Source organism: Xenia sp. Carnegie-2017, unplaced genomic scaffold, assembly GCF_021976095.1.
Source record: "Xenia sp. Carnegie-2017 unplaced genomic scaffold, XeniaSp_v1 HiC_scaffold_3, whole genome shotgun sequence".
In the NCBI taxonomy this organism is placed as follows: Eukaryota; Metazoa; Cnidaria; class Anthozoa; order Malacalcyonacea; family Xeniidae; genus Xenia; species Xenia sp. Carnegie-2017.
This window is the reverse complement of record NW_025813493.1, coordinates 399,312-418,252: the sequence shown is the minus strand read 5'-3', so window position 1 is coordinate 418,252 and position 18,941 is coordinate 399,312. Positions and strand designations below refer to the sequence as shown.

Genomic DNA, 18,941 nt, shown 5'->3' with positions numbered 1-18,941 from the left:
CACATGTTATTCATCTGCATATTAAAACGTGTTAGGATTTATATTATGTATCAGCAATATTGGAAATGCATGTACGGACCTGCTTTTATTATTTATCTATATTTGTTGAAGTGTAAAATTAACACAGGCGACAGCACATCAGTGCAAACCCGAGACCGAAGATCGAAGGTGGAACCTGCTCAAGAGTTCTAACTAAAGACGTATTCAAGTAAATGGTTTGAACCCGGGAGTATCGTTACATGTTTGTAAATGTAGATCGTCCAGGTTGGTATAGTCCTGAGAAGGACTGTTTTTGTTGTTGTTGACTGTTTGACTGTTTGTTGTTGACTGTTTTTGTTGCTGACTTGAGAAGGACTGTTTTGTTTGTTTTTGTTGAGTCAACAACAACAAAAACAGTCCTTCTCAGGGCTATACCAACCTGGACGATCTACATTTACAAACATGTAAAGACGTATTCCATGGAAAGCATCATAATTGACTGAATAAAGATCAAGCCATTAGCTTTAATGGCCCAATACTTTTCTACAATTTAATATTCTTTCTTTCAACAAAAATGAAAAAAAGACTTCGTTAAAAGCATGTTTTATTGACAAGTCTCGCGTAACGTGTAACTTCATGCGTGTAATACACGTAATTTGACCACCAGATACGAGTGTTACTACTAATTTTGTTATTTTCTGCTTCTTGCTTAATTGTTTTTACGTTTGGCTTTCACGCCTTCACCTCAGGAATACTGACAGCCTGATTATTGTGTTAAGTTTTTTTTTTGTCAGTCATTCTACTCAAGCAGTAATGTTACGAACTATACATTGAACATTCTTGGTAGAGTTTTTCTTCACGATCGTTTCAGCCCATTCAGGAAATGTATTAAGATCAAAATACCATGTACCAAATGTGTATAACCATACCATCAACACAATTATACCTGTAATGTTCAGCACTATCCCTGTCTTTACCTGTAATCAAAGAAATTTAGCATAAGAAATTATATTCAGGTGATCTCAAGAGAAACAGCAGGGCATTTTTGTTAAACATATCAAATTCAGACAAAATAAATTATGAGCATTGTTGCATAATTTGAGAGAAAAGTACTTTTTACATATGTCAATTATAAAGAATGATTGATGAATTCAATTAAATTACGATAACTGATGTCATTTTTTAAAATGAAAACACTCGTGGTGAAAACTGACCATTATCAAAAAAGCCAAAAATATAAGTTTCAGAAAAAGATGTTTTTCAACTTATTTCTCTCTTATTGTTTGAGCTTTTAATAGCATCAAAACACAGATTACTATTTGATAGGATCTAAAATTCATTAGCTCTGATGACCTTACAATGTATAAAAACTTGGCAAAAATATTCTTAAAAAGATCTTTCTTGCTTTCATCAAATAAAATGTTGTGCAATACAATGAAGCTAGTGCAAAAAGTCAATCATCGAGGCAAGGCCAGCCCGAACGTTCAATTTAACAAAGAAAACTTTTTAACCATTGTTTTTAGTGATTTCTTAAGAAAATTCATTTGATATTTCTTCAATGAAAAAACACAAAAATCTTTGCCAAGCAAAAGTAAGAAACAAGATGGTTAAGTTAAATGATGTTTATAATCAATTTATCTTTAAAAGAGAAACACATAAATATTACCATGTCAGTAACTTTAAGATATCCTAACCCAAACACAATGGCGTTTGGAGGAGTTGCTACTGGCAACATAAAAGCAAAGGAACAGGCCACTGTTGCAGGTATCATAAGACGCCATGGATGAATTTGAACTGCAGTTGCCTTTATCGAAAATATATCAAAATGTAAAATATAGGATACATGAAAATTTTATAAAAAAGATGATAAATCACTCACTAATGCTCCTAGGATAGGAATAAATATTGTTGCTGTAGCTGTGTTGATGTAACTTCTGTGAAACCACACAACATCGTGACGCTTATTAAAACTATGACAGCCACAGGTAGACTATCCATTTTACTAAGTTGTAAACCCAACCATAAAGATAAACCAGAGTCCTGAAATAAAAGAGATTCATAAGGAGAAAACTGTATTTTTTTTCAGTAAATATATGCGTCAGTCAAATCACCCTCGCAGCTTTTGCCATGGCGAAACCTGCTCCCATCAGCAAGGTTATATTCCATGGAAATTTCTGCGAAACTGTGTCCCAGTCGAGAAGAGATTTTGAGTGAGCATCGTCATCTGCAAAATACAAAGGGTGTAAAAAAACAGAACGGTTAGAAAAACGACCCTATACTCATGAGCGCGAGAGATTTGGAAAACCTTTTAGTGGATATAGTTAGTTGGACTTTTAATTTGTCTGATTTGATAGAAAATATGTCGCAAATCAAAACCATTTTTAGGTAGAGAATTGTGTTACCGAATGGCAGATTTGCAATAGCTTGCGCATGAAAATGACACAACTAAAATGCGAATGGAAAACCTAAATTTGAAATATGGCACATTATGTTCAAGCTAAGATAAAAACTTAAAGTGACCACAATTGACGTCATACCCGTGTATCTATAACTGTATAGACAACGGTTAAATGTTATCTGTTTGTTAATTAATACCCAAAATATATTCACCCTGTTTATCTTGATTAATATCCCTGCCAATTAGCCTTGCGATGAATTTGGGCATGCGCGATGGAACGATAAACAGAGAAAATGCAACCATAATGGAAACTGTCCCATCGCGAACATATCTGCAAAAATATAGAGACCATAATCAAATACTTCATTATTATCATAAAAGATCATATTTTCCATGGAACAAAGATAATCACTAGAAACATAAATATTCTTTGAGAGCGTTGACAAAACCCACGACCAAAGATATGAATAGATGTCCACAAAAACGTTCAAAACAAATATTTGTAAGGTGATGAAAATTACCATGACACATAAATTCATATTATTGGGTAAGGGAATGCATTTATTGAAATCCTCATCCACAGTCCCCTACCACAAATTATCGGCCAACCATCGTTGCTATGGCAAAATTATAAAAAAAGATTGCATTTTCACGCCACTTTTAACGTCTGTCAGAGTTACTTTTTTATGTAAACATTGAAACCAAACTTTTCTATTTTATCCAGAACGGTTGCAACGAGTGCTGAGTTTATGTTTTCAATTCTTACCCTTTTTTAAACAGTACAGACCAACCACTGATAAACTTTGGGTCTCTGAACAGCCAAAATACAGTGAGAGTGGCAAAATGAATTAAAACGGCCACTTCAGCAAATCTACATTAATTAAAAACGTTGCTATAGATAGTAAATAATATTTTAATGCTAAATACGACGATCAGGTCTTAGAGTAGCATTGCCATTCAGAAAGAATTCTTTGCTACAAATTTTAATTGTAGGACAACACTACTGATTTTTGTTCATATTTATTGTTTCTACAAGACTCAATAATCAAAATTGTGGATTGCCTACGGTGTTGTTAAGTTTTCATGTATACGAAGTAAGCTTCATCAATACATTTTAATAGATGTGTAAGATTTCTTTGCTGGTAAATGACTGATACGCATTTTATTAATGATAGTGAACTCAAGTTTACAATTTTTTATAGAACATACGTACGTGATTGGTCCTAGTTCTACGTATTGTTGTCTTAAAATGCTTCGGGCTTTTTCTTCGTAATCCGTTCTACTTTTTTGCTTCCTTTTACGACAGCGAAAAAATTCTAAAAAGCTGAAAATTTAATGCAAATCTTCAACATTATTACAACCAAAGTTGTTCAACGTACGCATTTTTCGAGGAAGAACGCTCACTACTTAACATACATGTGCTTAGGTCGCGTATGTTATATCTCTAATGCTTTTGTTTCAACCGAAAGAAAATCTTTTGGTTGAAATAAAAGCATTTTAGCTATCATTTCATTGAACTTTTTACAACTTCATAGCAGACGAGAACATGGCAAACAACAAACTTTTTACTTTGTGTCCAGATAAAAATATTGAATCCACATCCAGGTCATCAACAACAAGATGATCATTTGAGGAAAACTATAGAAAAACCAATCAGCGAAGCCTAATCCACCGCTGCCAGGAAACAACCTTAAATGTAAATATTAAAGTTGATTACCTGAAGATCCATGTACATGTTTTTTTTTCAATCAACTAGGTCTTGTTATTTTATTGAATTTTGTACTGCAAATTTCCATTGAAATATGTTCTTTCGTCTTACTCTTCCGATTGACCACCAAGAATCCGATTAGGTCCAGTTCCTGTTAAAGTACCAGTCCCACCAATGTTGGCCGCGTACGCTATGCTTAGAAAAATTCCTTTACAAAGCCTGTTATGCCTCACGTCAATCTGAAATTAAACTGAAACTGTAAATTGTAAACTACATATAAATTCACATTGTAAAACTTTAATGATACACACCTCTTCATTGTTGTTACATCTTGTAAACCTAATTAATACAAATCAAATGAGATTTAAGTTAGCTATTCCGTAGATCAGTAATATGTTCAAAAAATCACGAAAATAATTGAAGAACTAATGTTACATTTTCAAACCCTTCGACTTATTTTAACTAACAATTTAGCAATGTAAAATATTCGTCTGAATACTCTGTTTTGTTGCACATAACGTTTTTACTTCTATTTGCGTCTTTTTGTTCTTTTCACTTTGCTATTTCTTACTTTTATACTCTGAATGTTCGTTTACTTAATTCGATTTTCGCATGAACTCAAGTTGAGATATAAGATCACTTTAATATTTTAAAAGAAAATGTTTGCCGCATAAGGGGAAATGTGCCATCATATTAGAGCAAATAACTCTTACTTCGTTTCTGTATCAAGCAGTTCATCCTTCAAACTCTTCAATTCAAAGGTGTTTTCATCAGTTTCTCTTGTCTCCTTTGTACCTTCCTTTAATTCTTCTAGAACAGCTTGTGCTATTGGAACCATCATGGAGGTTGTAGCAGTATTACTTAGCCACATTGAAAAAAACGAAGTCACAAACATAAAGCCGAACAACAGTCTAAATTACAAAATAATTATATTTTTAGGTTTACGCAAATCAACTGCTGAGCATTAAAAGTTGGTTATACTTTGTAAAAAATACGAGCGCCATTCTTTCGCTGTTTAAGGAACTAATATTAATGCATTTGCCTTAGAAAAATAGAAGGAAACCGATTTTTTTTTAATGCAACGGCTGTTTATCTAGAAACCAAACATGGCTTCATCGCTACCTTCTGGGTTGAACTCCAATTTTCAACAAGACGAACAAGGCGATACGTTTGTGTAGGTTCCAGTGCTCCACTGCAACAGCAAGCATTAAAGCACCAAGTAAGAGAACATTTGTTTCACTAAAGTATGGCAGGCTCACTTCCTTTGCCTCAACGACACCCAGAAGCGGAAATAGTATAAGAGGAAGTAGTGACGTCACAGCTAAAGGACACACTTCAGTTATCCAATAAACTGCCATAACGAGGATAGCATACGCACATTTTCCTTCCTGAAATAAATTTCATACATCAACGTTGAGTGATCAGGCGGGGTGCACGTGTATCCCCCCCATATCCACAGACTCAATCACGTGTTTGATGCCATTGAGTCTTTAATGGGCATGTGCAAAGTCAACTACCCTTAACAAAGGGTATTTTACATACAAAATATTGACATCATGTGCACCACTCCCTTTAGACTTTATGGTCATGTCTTGGTGATTTATGCAATTTTTATGCTATATGGATTTTGTTGTCTTTATATTCGACAAAAATATAGACACCTTCACATATATATACCGCAATGCGAATACTAAGGAGCTGATTACATGGAGCAATTTCAGCCTTAGCTGAAATGAGTTCACGATTACATGGTCGTGAATATTCAAGCAGGTCTGGAAAAACAATTATGGCGGACTAAGCGAATTCAGCTTTAATGTTTTTGAGCTTTGGTTTGCTTTATTTACTTCATGGTATTGCATGCAGCTTCAGGAAATAAAGACTAATATCCATAGAGCTGCATTCTACGCTGTAGCGCAAAATGCTGGCACGCTTAAATTACGCATGCGCAGCTTTGTCAAGTTCAAAAGGTCAATAGCACTCTGATGTATAAGATGGTGCGAAGAAAAGAAATATGCTTCTAGCTTCAGGCATGGCTTGTCAAACAGCTTGGTACAGTTTCACTTTTTATGTGCTTCAAAATCAATGTTATTATATTCCATAGACTTTTAGTAATCATGCAGACGTAGAACTATATTTGGCTTTTGTTTAAAGCAGAGTGAAAATGAAAGTTTTATTTATCATAGTCTAACGGAGAAAGCCTTCGTCTATAATCAACCTTCCTCAAATACGGTATCTATAGCGTTATAACAACATGTGACAAAGCTAGCTGTATACTGTTGACTAAATTGTTCGTATCAAGAGCGTACTTATAAAAATATTCGACTGACAGTTTTGCCAAGATTGTGCGCAGATCGCATATTGGTTATAAATTTTCAATCGAAATATAGCTGTTCTCAATTATGGCTGTCCCGAACCTCCTTTGTCAGTTTTTGAACTTAGTAAATTGAGGAGAACTGTACAATTTTCGGTACTCGAGCAATGATCTGCTCCAACGAAGCGTAAAGTTGAATGAAGTAAAATTGACCCTCTGTTTCACGAAGTTGAGTTGATCAAAGCTACAATTAAAATGAAGAACAACTCCCACAATGGTCAACACGTATACATATATATCACTCCGTTAACTTAGTTTTTGAAATTTGAATTTAGCCCTTGTATAAAGGTCAGTGATTACAAAGAAAAGCTTCGCTGCCATCTTGAATTATTAGTTCAATTTTATGCTGAATAAATTTAATCAGAATAATCATTTTAAGCGAAAGATTCATGTTCAGATCATACTTATTCATCATTTTCAACTTGCGAACCTATACGTCGTGGAATGTACATATTATGTAAACAGAAAGCCTAATTATCGTGGTTAATTTCCACGTCGTAGTCCTGCTGTGTAAATAAATTTACGTCACACATCATTGATTTTCAGTTTTTACTGCGAGTACTCAAAAGAGAAATACCTCAGGCAAAATAATCAGGCGTTACCGCATCTGGTTTAATGCATCATTGAAATGTATATTCTACAAAATACTCCATCCATGATGACTTGCGTGCATCTTAGAATCACCAGCACATACCTTATGCTAAAATCAATATCAGCTGATATTTATTCATAACCTTACTCACCTTTTTATTGATGGCGATTGGTAAAGGAGCAAATACTAGAGGAATCAAGACTAAACACAAGAAACGTTTATATGTTAAAACTGCCTGGCAAATTGAGCGATATTTGTAAGCCATTTTCATATATTCAAACTAGTAAGTATTAACGGAAACGATAAGTTGGAACTTAGCCTATTCGCAGGCTAACGGCTATGTTGATACAATTTCGATGCAATAAACAAAAATGTCAAAGTGGCCTATCGAAATGTTATTAACATAATAGAAACAACAAAATCACAAGGGGAAGTCCCCATGTAGTTGAGACAACGTCTCTTCATACGAAAGTAAACAATTCTTTATACGAATGTAAACAATTCTTCATACGAATGTAAACAATTCTTCATACGAAAGTAAACAATTCTTTATACGAAAATAACAATTCTTCATACGAATGTAAACAATTCTTCATACGAATGTAAACAATTCTTCATACGAAAGTAAACAATTCTTTATACGAAAGTAACAATTCTTCATACGAAAGTAAACAATTCTTCATACGAATGTAAACAATTCTTTATACGAATGTAAACAAGCGTTCGATATATCTGTTGAGTCAACAACGACGTATCATAAAACGTTTTCTTGCCTTCGTCGCTGTGCGAGCACTTTTAAAAGCTGAAAAGCCTCCACAAAAGAAATATCTTCAAGTCATTCTTGATTCAAATAGACATTCTTATCACTTAATGTTTCGTAACACGATCAGCTTGATAATGGACAAATGTCGACACTGGTAAAACTTTGTGAAAGTTTGATGTATATCATTTTAAATAAGCGTGATGTTATTAAAAAAAGGGGCTAATCAAGCCATTTTATTTTTATGCCGCCGGCCGTGTATTAATTTGTGAGGCTGCTAATTTATGCTACCCTATGTACGCTCGTCATCCTATTCTTCAAAAGTGGGAACATACTTTTAATTAATTCAAAAGTATTTCTGACATACATTATTCACTATTAAATAATTACTTGAAGTGATTACTTAAAGCATAAAAGAGAAAATAAATGTCGCCTTACTTGTGAGTGGATACTTTTTCATTTCACACAGGGTGCATCAAACCAACCTCAATATTTCTGACAAAGACACTGTTTTTTTCACTTCGAATACGTTGTTATAGAATGGCAACATGCCCTTAGGACAGGCCTTGGGGTACTAATTAAGTGCTCATCTTGTTAACCTTTATAAAATGTTTCTAATTTGTATTTTTCAAACATGCATGGCTACAACAACGTTTTCAACAATATTCCATCCGTTTGGGTTACATTTTTATAGTTTGCATTGAAACCATTGTGCGACATTTTAAACTTATGCACGCAGATATGGCATTAAGCAGCAGTAGAGTTGGATTACAAATGGCTTAAATAATCCCAACGAATAGTAAGTATTTAATGTTATCTCAATCGCATGAAATTTGAATGCAAAGGGTGTACAAAAAAATGGTTACTTTATATACTTAAATGAATAATTTTCTTAAGTACAATAGTCTTGTGGTGTACAGGAATTTAACTGAATGGCTTGAAGATTGCGGACGTATCCTCAAACTGTGTCACTTTTAATTTAGTTATTTTTTTCTTCTTGCTTATTTGTTTTTAGATTCGCCCCTTCACTTCAAGTATATTGACAGTGTTATATATTTTGTCAGTCATTCAACTCAAGCAGTAATGTTACGAACTATACATTGAACAGTCTTGGTAGAGTTTTTCTTCACGATCGTTTCAGCCCATTCAGGAAATGTATTAAGATCAAAATACCATGTACCAAATGTGTATAACCATACCATCAACACAATTATACCAGTAATGTTCAACACTATCCCTGTCTTTACCTGTAATCAAAGAAATTTAGCATAAGAAATTATATTCAGGTGATCTCAAAAAAACAGCAGGGTATTTTTGTAAAACATATCAAATTCAGACAACATAAATTATGAGCATTGTTATATAATTTGAGAGAAAAGTACTTTTTACATATGTCAGTTATAAAGAGTGATTGATGAATTAAATTGAACTAAGTTGATTGATGCCGTTTTTTTAAATGAAAAATAAAGTTTGAAATCAAACTCTCATGAAGATATGCGAAAATACTAAAATTAGCAATATCAGCATGAATTGCCGGCAAAAGCATAAGTTTAAGAAACCAAACAAGGACGTTTGTCAGCATATTATAAAATTAATTTTTCCATAATTTCGTAAAAGCACTATTGCCAATACACATTAAATATAAATGACAACTTTTTTGAAAATAGACATGTTTCGACATCTCATGATGCCGAAATCGATTCATGATGCCATGATTCATGATTCATGATTCATGATGCCATCGGCATCATGAGATGTCGAAACATGTCTATTTTCAAAAAATTGTCGTTTATATTAAATGTGTATTGAAAATTAATTTTCCTAATCTGATCTGATAAACTGGAAAATGTAAAATTTATGTGACATTTTTCAACGAGCCACAACGTGTTAACTATGCTACTTGCATGCAACAATATTCTGCTCAACAATAGTAGAAATTTGACAATAGATTCAATACGTTTTCTTCTCAATTCTATCTCGTTCGGAAAACCCATTAGTGGAAATTATCTTTTCGTGGTTGTTTCAGTGATTTTTATTTTACATTATTGTAACTGCATAATTAAAATGAAATAAATAAACAAAATAAACAGTAAGATGATGCGCAAAGGAACGTTGTTACTGCAGGGATGTCGGAAGGAACTTGGAAGGGGGAGGGGCACATTTAGAAATTACGAGTACCGATGTTTGTAACATGTTGTCAAATAGTCGCCATTTTGAATTTTAGCAACGCTGGTCATCTAATCGCGAACGTAATAAACTAATGAAAAAAAATTGCAAACGATTTCTACGTGATTCTTTATAGTCCACTCACTGCACTGTTCATATGTATGTTTTATAGTCAAAATAGACTATTAGTAAACATTCTCTTTTATGGTAATTTTGCTTTACCCACCCTCCCCCCTCCGCTTCCGACGCCCCTGGTTGTTAGCCTCAACAACTCAGTTCAACAATGTTTTCTGTGTGGTTTCCCTAACAATGAAAAATTTTAACTAAATTATTATATTTCCTTCTTTAGAAAATTAATCCAACTCATTTTTTCAAGTAATTGACAAAAAAATATTTGCATTGTGGTAGTAAAAACTGTGCTGGTCTAATGAAAGAGTGTTCTAATAAATTTATCTTAGAAACAACACGTCATTCATTACCATATCAGTAACTTTAAGATAACCTGAAGAAAACACAATGGCGTTCGGAGGAGTTGCTACTGGCAACATAAAAGCAAAGGAACAAGCTGCTGTCGCGGGTATCATAAGACGCCATGGATGAATTTGAAGAGCAGTAGCCTTTATGGAAAATATTTCAAAATGTAAAGGATAGGATACATGAAAATGTTATAAGAAAGATGATAAATCACTCACTAATGCTCCTAGGATAGGAATAAATATTGTTGCTGTAGCTGTGTTTGATGTAACTTCTGTGAAACCACACAACATCGTGACGCTTATTAAAACTATGACAGCCACAGGTAGACTATCCATTTTACTAAGTTGTAAACCCAACCATAAAGATAAACCAGAGTCCTGAAATAAAAGAGTTTCATGAGGAGAAAACATTATTCTTTTTCAGTGAATAAATGCTTCATTCAAATCACCTTCGCAGCCTTTGCCATGGCGAAACCTGCTCCCAAAAGCAAAAGAATATCCCACGAAAATTTTCGCGACACTGTGTCCCATTCGAGAAGAGTTTTTTGGTAAGAAAAGTCATCTGCAATATATAAATGCATGTTGTATTTCCATAAAACATTTCGTTTCTTCCAATATACAACATAGCACATATATAGCAGAGCATATACAATATATCATTGTATGTATACGGTCATACATAGCTACAACATGGAATGGAAAATCTACCATTTTATTATACGAGTATTGATTTTCACGAGCAATGAATAATGAAATAAAAACAATTAAATGACAGGAAAATGATAAAAATTTACCGTCGAAACATGAATCTTGAAGTATCAAGAATATATGAATCAAGATACTGAATGAATAAGTAAGTGAATTTATTTCGTTTCCTTCCGAAAGAAAAAAAGACAACGAAGTATAGGAGCATATTTCCTTCGTGAGAGAAATTGGCTTTCATATTGTTAAAAGAGAAATGATAGAAAAACTATTTTGTCCCAATGAACAGTTCATTTATGTTGTTGTATTTTTTTTTGCAAAATATATGATTGTTTTGAAGTGTTGGAATTTTGTCTATCACTTACTTCAGCGACAAATTACAAAATAGTCTACACTTTAATTCTCGTATAAGAAAAAGACTATTTCATGGTTTGTTTGTTTGTACCAATTTTACTAAGCACTCATCGAGAAGAACTGAAAACAAACTCGTTCGCTACGTTCACTCGTGCATAAAAATCATACGCACTCACAAACCGGAAAGTAATTTAATTGTAAGTACAGGGTCGTCTTTCATCGGCACACTTCACCATTGTTAATGATGTCAATTGAGCACCACTTAGATGGGATGATCTTACTTTAGTAATACGTCGATACTATATTGGTATCATGTTAGTTGATACCCCTACAAAAATACGGTAGTTTTTCCCTCGAATTACGAATGGCAAACAGTTTAATATGCAAATAAATTACCTTGTTCGTCTTCAATGATAGTTCTACACAGTAATTTTGCAATTAACTTTGGCATGCGCGATGGGAAGTTAAACAAAGAAAATGCGACAACAATACCAACAGTGCCATCACGGACAAAACTAAAACAATATAGACATACTGAGAACATAGTTAAATATTACATGCACTTATATAGACATACTGAGAACATAGTTAAATATTACATGCACTTATATAGACATACTGAGAACATAGTTAAATATTACATGCACTTATATAGACGTACTGAGAACATAGTTAATTATTACATGCACTTATATAGACATACATTGTGGGTCCAGACAGTCTTTTAAAAATAAGTAAATGTCAGGCATGTTCCACTGGACGAATTTCCTGGAATTTCCCTGAAGCCCGTATGTTTCTAGGGCGTATATAATTAAGCTGAGGATATACAAATATATATTCATGCTGAACATGGTTTGTGGAAATGAAAAGATTCCAAGAACATGCGCAGATAAGGTTAAATGCAATTCAATGTATTTGATCAATACCAATGCAAGAAGTCTTGAGTTTATGCTATAAATTCTTACCCTTTTCTAAACAATATAGACCAACCATCGATAAATTTCGGATCTCTGAACAGCCAAAGTAACGTAAGGGTCACAAAATGAATTAAGACCGTCACTTCAGCAAACCTGTAAGAATTGATATCTCTTGACTAAATATTAAATAACAATTTTATGAAATTTTATGCTAATATACGAAAGCCGGTCTTTGCAGCAGCATAACCACGAGGCTACTACCCAGCAAAATAGTTTGTTTATGGTTCAATGACACCAAACTTTACTTTATTTTATAAAACGTACGTAATTGGTCCCAGTTCTTCATATTGTTGTCTTACAATGCTTCTGGCCTTTTCGACGTAATCTATTCTACTTGTTTGCATTGTTTTACGACAGAAGAAGAATTCTGAAAACCTAAAAATTTGTTGCAAGTTTTTGTTTGAGTCATTTATACGACAATTTTAACAAGCAACTTTCCTTGACAAACGCATTAGTACTGAACAGCATAAACATTTAAAACAGAAAATCTTTAATGTGACTTTGAAAGAAAACACTCATCTTTAAAAAGCAAGAAAATCTTTAGGATGAAAAGTAATCGAACAAAGCATTCTAGCATTTCATTTAACTTGTTATAACTTCATGACGGGCAAGAATATCTTCAACGTTAAATATTTTACTTTGTGTCTAGATAAAGATATTGAATCCAGATCCAGGCAATCAGCAACAACATGATCATCTGAGGAAAACTGTAAATAAACCAATCAGCGAAGCCTATTCCGCCGCTGCCAGGAAACAACCTTCAATGTTAATAATAAACTTGATTACGTAAACATTTCTTTTTCTGTGGTTTTGTTATTGAGTTTATGTATTGCAAATGTTTATCACAATTTTTTTAGTTATCTTACTCTTCAGATTGGCCACTAAGAACAAGATTAGGTCCAGTTCCTGTTAATGTACCGGTTCCACCGATGTTCGCTGCATACGCTATGCTAAGGAAAATTCCCTTACAAAACTTGTTGTGCTTCATTTCAACCTGTTTTTGGAAAGTAAACTGATGCTGTAAGGTAAAAACTACATAAATTAAAAACGACCTGCGTACGAGAACATCATTGATAAGTATTAAATAGCATCACAATGTTTACAGCTACCTCTTCAGTGTCGCCAACTCTTGTAAAAGATCTAATAATATATTTCATAAAAAAATAAGATGGATTTTCTTGAGTTCAGGTTATAAAAAATTAAAAAATTACTTATTACATCTGCAATGTTACATTCTTAAATCTGCAGGTATTTTTTTAATGAACAAGCCATTGTGACCATGTAGGATTAATTTCTTATTAAAAATGCGTCGATCTGTGCTGATTCCCCCCTGTTTTAAATATTGCAATTGTGTGAAGCAGGAGGGGCTGTCTGTAACAAGCTTAGCCATTTAAAGAAATCTACTTAACAGTCAGAGACAGCAGATAATCCATAATGAAAGGGGGGCTCATATTCATGTGCACATGTTATAATCTGTTGAAAACAATCGATTTAAAAGAAACTTAACGTGCCATATCTTGGACATATGAATATAAGCCCCCTCCCGCCAATTTTTCACGATCTCTGACAGTGGAAAACATGTTTAGATGCAAGACGATATACAAGAATTGATCTTACTTTGTTTCTGATGCATCATTCGTTTCATCCTTCAAACTGTTCATATCAAAGGTGTTTTCATCTGTTTCTCTTGTTTCAATTGTACCTCTTTTCAATTCTTTTACGACTGCTTGAGCTATTGGAACCATCATGGCGGTCGTAGCGGTATTACTTAACCACATTGAAAGAAACGCAGTCACGGACATGAAGCCGAACAGCAGTCTAAATTGCAAATAAATTATATTTTCAAGCAGCATGTTGCAAAGCACTTTGCTAGGATCGTCAAACAAATTTCGCAAATCAATTTTGGAATACGCCATCAACAGTCTATCATAAAATGTTTACATTACAGCACCCTCTCTTCAGCAGTGAAAGCCTTTGTTGTTTTCTTGGAAATAACTCTTACTTTTTCATGCAAAATCTTCTTATCAAATAACTACACTATGCATTAAGCCCTACCTTCTGGGTTGAACTCCAATCTTCAACAAAACAAACAAAGCAATGCGCTTGTGTAGGTTCCAGCGCTCCACTGCAGCGGCAACCAACAATCCACCCATAAAGAGAATATTGGTATCACTAAAGTATGGTGGGCCCACTTTCTTTGCCTCAACGACACCCAGAACCGGAAATAGTATAAGAGGAAGTAGTGACGTCACAGCTAGAGGACACACTTCAGTTATCCAATAAACTGCCATAATGAGGATAGCATACGCACATTTTCCTTCCTGAAATAAATATTACATACCAATGCTCAGTCATTCAAATTCTTTGTTTTGCGCATGCTCAAGAAGCTGTTGTCTGAGTTTTTTGATAATTGTGTTATAAACGGACAAACGTGAATCAACATAAGACGTTTATTTGATACAAATATTTATATCTGAAAGCCAGCTTGCTAAAATCTAATTCTTTTTGTTAGAATCATATGAACTCTGCTTGCTAAATAAGGAGTGATATCCACTTTTATTACCAAAATAATAAAAACTTATGTTGATTTATTGATGATGTAATGGTATGTCTGGGTTTTATAAAAAGTTCCATATTCGCTTTGGTCATGTAAGTACTGTTTTTATCTTATTGGTAGATGGTCAATACTTCAATTTACAATCATTAGCATTGAAAATTTTCACACTAAGCTCGGCCGTGATTTTCGCGTAATTAATATTTAAAGAAAATTTTAATCATTTCATTTCTTAAGAAATTGTATTTATTACGTTGGGCGAGCATGATGGAAAAGACAATACGTACGATTATTAAGTTTGAACTGTTCTAACTAAGCAATCGTAAGTGAATAACAATTGATTTTCGAGAATATGCGTTTAGCAAAAGTTGTAATTGTCAAGATTTGGCTGTTTCGTTCTGGCTGTTTCATGGTGAGAGCTCATTTATAACAAGAGATAACACACTGCACACCATCATTAAATCTTCTTTCCTTTTTTCATAGAATATGGTTTTGTAAACGGAAGCCCCATGCAGGTTTAATGCATCTTCGGAACCTGGTCTAGAAGAAGACATTCATATATGTGATGTATATAAAAAGTTCCATATTCGCTTTGGTCATGTAAGTACTGTTTTTATCTTATTGGTAGATGGTCAATACTTCAATTTACAATCATTTGCATTGAAAATTTTCACACTAAGCTCGACCGTGATTTTCGCGTAATTAATATTTAAAGAAAATTTTAATCATTTCATTTCTTAAGAAATTGTATTAATTACGTTGGGCGAGCATGATGGAAAAGACAATACGTACGATTATTAAGTTTGAACTGTTCTAACTAAGCAATCGTAAGTGAATAACAATTGATTTTCGAGAATATGCGTTTAGCAAAAGTTGTAATTGTCAAGATTTGGCTGTTTCGTTCTGGCTGTTTCATGGTGAGAGCTCATTTATAACAAGAGATAACACACTGCACACCATCATTAAATCTTCTTTCCTTTTTTCGTAGAATATGGTTTTGTAAACGGAAGCCCCATGCAGGTTTAATGCATCTTCGGAACCTGGTCTAGAAGAAGACATTCATATAGGTGATGTACGTATCAGATACTAGAAGCAAAGACTTAGAGCTTTCTCGTTGAGAGCTGCTCGTCTTCTTTGTAGTTCGTGCATGCCGTTAATATCTGCTGGAGTTGTTTCGATTTTAGCCTGTGAAAAACTTGAAAAAAATACGGCGAAGGCCAGTGCCCAGTGGTGGAACTTATTTTTGCACAAAACTAAACGATAACATGACTGCACGACAACCAAAATTTTGTTGAAACAATTCTTTGCTCACACTTTCTATCTTGTTAAAACTTAAAGTATTAATGACAGATTATAACGAATGTGTCACACCATCATAATATTGATTACAGTAGTTCATTTAAAACAAACGATTCTCATTTAGATAAAAAGGTGTTAAGATGACATTTTTAGCACAATATTGAATTTCATTTTCTCTGGAGTGCATGGCCTGCCGGTGAATGTCATTCCTGCTGTGTGAATTCAATTATTTAACAAGAATATCATTTGTTATTTCTTCTAGAAATATATTGTCTTCACATCGAATAAACACAGAAAGTAGTTTGGCAGAACAGAATAATCCTGTAAGAATAAGCAAAAAAATAATTTCGTAAGCATTGGAATGATTATTCATCATTCTTACATCTTTCTGCGAAATTATCATCATGACTTCAGCGTGCAATCAAAATACCAGCAACAGTTTTATCTAAAATCAGTATCAGCTAAACTTACAAGATAAATTCATTCATATTCTTACTTACCTTTTCATTAATGGCAATTGGTAAAGGAGCCAATACTAAAGGAGTAAGAACTAACAACAAAAAACGTTTATATGTTGAAACTGCGTTGCAAATCGGGCGACATTGGAAAGCCATGTTTTATGATTTAAACCGGCAACGTAATTGGATCAGAATATTATGTATACACGAATAGCACATGTTCGCGGAAACGGATATCGGATTAGAAATTCTATTGTTGGAGGATGAATTAGGGACGAGGGGATAAAATGCAGGTGTATGGATAAAATGAATCGGCACTTGTATGGTTTCATTTACCATCTAAGCTGTCGCAGATATCAAGCGTTTTTGAAAGCGGTTCAATGTTTTGTGTTCACCTTAATTGGGAACTCATGTCATTCGGAGCAAAGCATTGAGTCTTCCAATGAATGGAGTACGCAAATGTAGAATGACAATGACTGCAAAGTAAGACAACAAAGAAAGGAAGACAGATGTTTGTCAACGTTAAAGTAGATAGAAGTAAAGCAATGAAGAGTCGATCACAAAGTTATTAAAAACTTTGGAAATGATGGCAGAAAATGATGCGACAAAAGATCTTTTAAATCGCAAGAAAGAAGACGCAAAAAAAAGTTTCAACTGAGCAAGGACCACCATTATAGCTGTATAAAGATAGTTTCGTCATCTTAGTCAACCTTTAGCAAATACTATTCTAAGCCAGGAAGTCATAACGCGAACAATCATGACACATCGCTGAAGGTAGTAGCGCAAAATGGTGTAGGTCTAGTCTAGATCTTTGAAAATGCAAACAAAATTAACTAGTGGTCTATTGCACCGTTGAACCAATCAATTATAGAGCATGATGGCTTTTGGACTCGTTCTACGCTTTAGTAAATTCTACTGTTTTTATGAAACATATATACGTAAAGATATAAACATATTTCTTAGAGAGATTGAAATGTAATTTTTTGTTTTTATTTTTTCGCAGTTGAATGTCTGCATTAAAATCGTCTAACACAAGATCTTTGTTTTAACCACGGATATGCGTCATAAAACATAAAAATTCTAACCTTGAATATTTACCTTTGTATGCAAATGTAAACAAAATTCAAAAAAATAAACGTTTATTTTCTTATTTATGTTCTACAGAGTCTAAGACGAAGGCCGGCGAAGGCAATTTTCCGTAGGCTCGGCTATATAAACAGTGTACGGTTCACCGAACTAGCGAAGTCAGTACTGCAGAAGCTCAGTTTCTTTCTCAACGATTATCGGAGCAAACATTGCAAAACAATACAAAAAATAATCATTCCAAGACAACAAGGCCTAACATTAAAAGTATTACAATGTTATACAAACAGCAGAAGTTACGGAGAGGTTGAATGTCGCGATCAGTGTTCGGGACGCATTGTCTCGTTCGTAGTGTTGTTGAAGCAAATCAAGCAATCATTTGTATAATCTAGAATTGTTGCATTATTCATATATGCTTTCGTCGCCATACAAAAATTGTATACTGCACAAATATAACTAAAAGGTCGGTGCTGTATGCAAGTATGTCGTACTTTATATTCAGTGGTTCAAGAACAATCATACTAAAATTTTGATTGAGAAAATTGCAAGAATATTGTTATTGTGTACACATGCACTGATGCGCAGAAGTTTCACAGTTGATAATACTACATTGCTTTAATACAACGCTTTGCTCGAAAATTGAAAGAAAATCTTCTAGTGAGCCAGAATAATCAATATGTTTAAGGATTTCTTTACAGATTGAATAAATGTAGAAGCTTTGGAACACTAACTATTTCATGAAAATCCATTATCTGTACATTACTAACTAGCAATTAGCTACATTGGATGATTTCTTCACAAATAATACTCATCTCACCTTGGTGTTCACAGCTGCAGGCAGAGGAACAAGTACTAAAGGAGTTAGCGTCAGGATCAAAAATCGTTTGTGATTCGAAACTACTTTCCAAATAAATTTGCAATGGACAGTCATATTACAAACTTTGGCAAGTCAACAGGTATTATTCGGAGGAAAGCAACTAGCCGGAATAAGCAGGCAGGGGGTAGTTGAAAGGAAAGCAACTAGACCGGAATAAGCAGGGGGACATTATCTAAAGAATAGCGGT

The 18,941-nt window shown here is 33.8% G+C and overlaps 1 protein-coding gene and 1 pseudogene across 4 annotated transcripts; both read right to left on the bottom strand.

The window, feature by feature from the left end:
• Positions 1-566: 566 nt before the first annotated feature.
• Positions 567-7,336, bottom strand: LOC124454996 (annotated as a pseudogene).
• A 1,256-nt stretch (positions 7,337-8,592) lies between these two features.
• LOC124454994 (solute carrier family 13 member 5-like) lies at positions 8,593-18,863 on the bottom strand. Of its 4 annotated transcripts, none has more exons than XM_047005751.1 (13): positions 18,695-18,863; positions 14,539-14,804; positions 14,101-14,301; positions 13,593-13,623; positions 13,350-13,501; positions 13,122-13,241; positions 12,748-12,858; positions 12,472-12,576; positions 11,903-12,021; positions 10,900-11,012; positions 10,667-10,828; positions 10,454-10,591; positions 8,593-9,055 (listed from the first exon to the last, which is right to left on the bottom strand). In XM_047005751.1, the coding sequence occupies exons 1-13, from the start codon at positions 18,806-18,808 to the stop codon at positions 8,882-8,884; spliced, it is 1,806 nt and encodes a 601-aa protein (XP_046861707.1). In that variant the 5' UTR covers positions 18,809-18,863; the 3' UTR covers positions 8,593-8,881. The 4 variants fall into 4 exon arrangements, with proteins under 4 accessions (XP_046861707.1, XP_046861709.1, XP_046861708.1 ...); XM_047005753.1 differs by having other exon boundaries at positions 13,350-13,477; XM_047005752.1 differs by lacking the exon at positions 18,695-18,863 and adding an exon at positions 16,837-16,960.
• Positions 18,864-18,941: the final 78 nt, after the last annotated feature.

Bases quoted from the DNA above. Each gene is read 5' to 3' on its own strand.
- LOC124454994 (XM_047005751.1), bottom strand. From the start codon at position 18,808: ATGACTGTCCATTGCAAATTTATTTGGAAAGTAGTTTCGAATCACAAA. The intron at 13,502-13,592 runs GTAGCTGTAAAC...TTTACCTTACAG, and splicing joins GAGTTGGCGACACTGAAGAG to CATCAGTTTACTTTCCAAAA. The intron at 13,242-13,349 runs GTAAGATAACTA...TTAACATTGAAG, and splicing joins CTTAGTGGCCAATCTGAAGA to GTTGTTTCCTGGCAGCGGCG.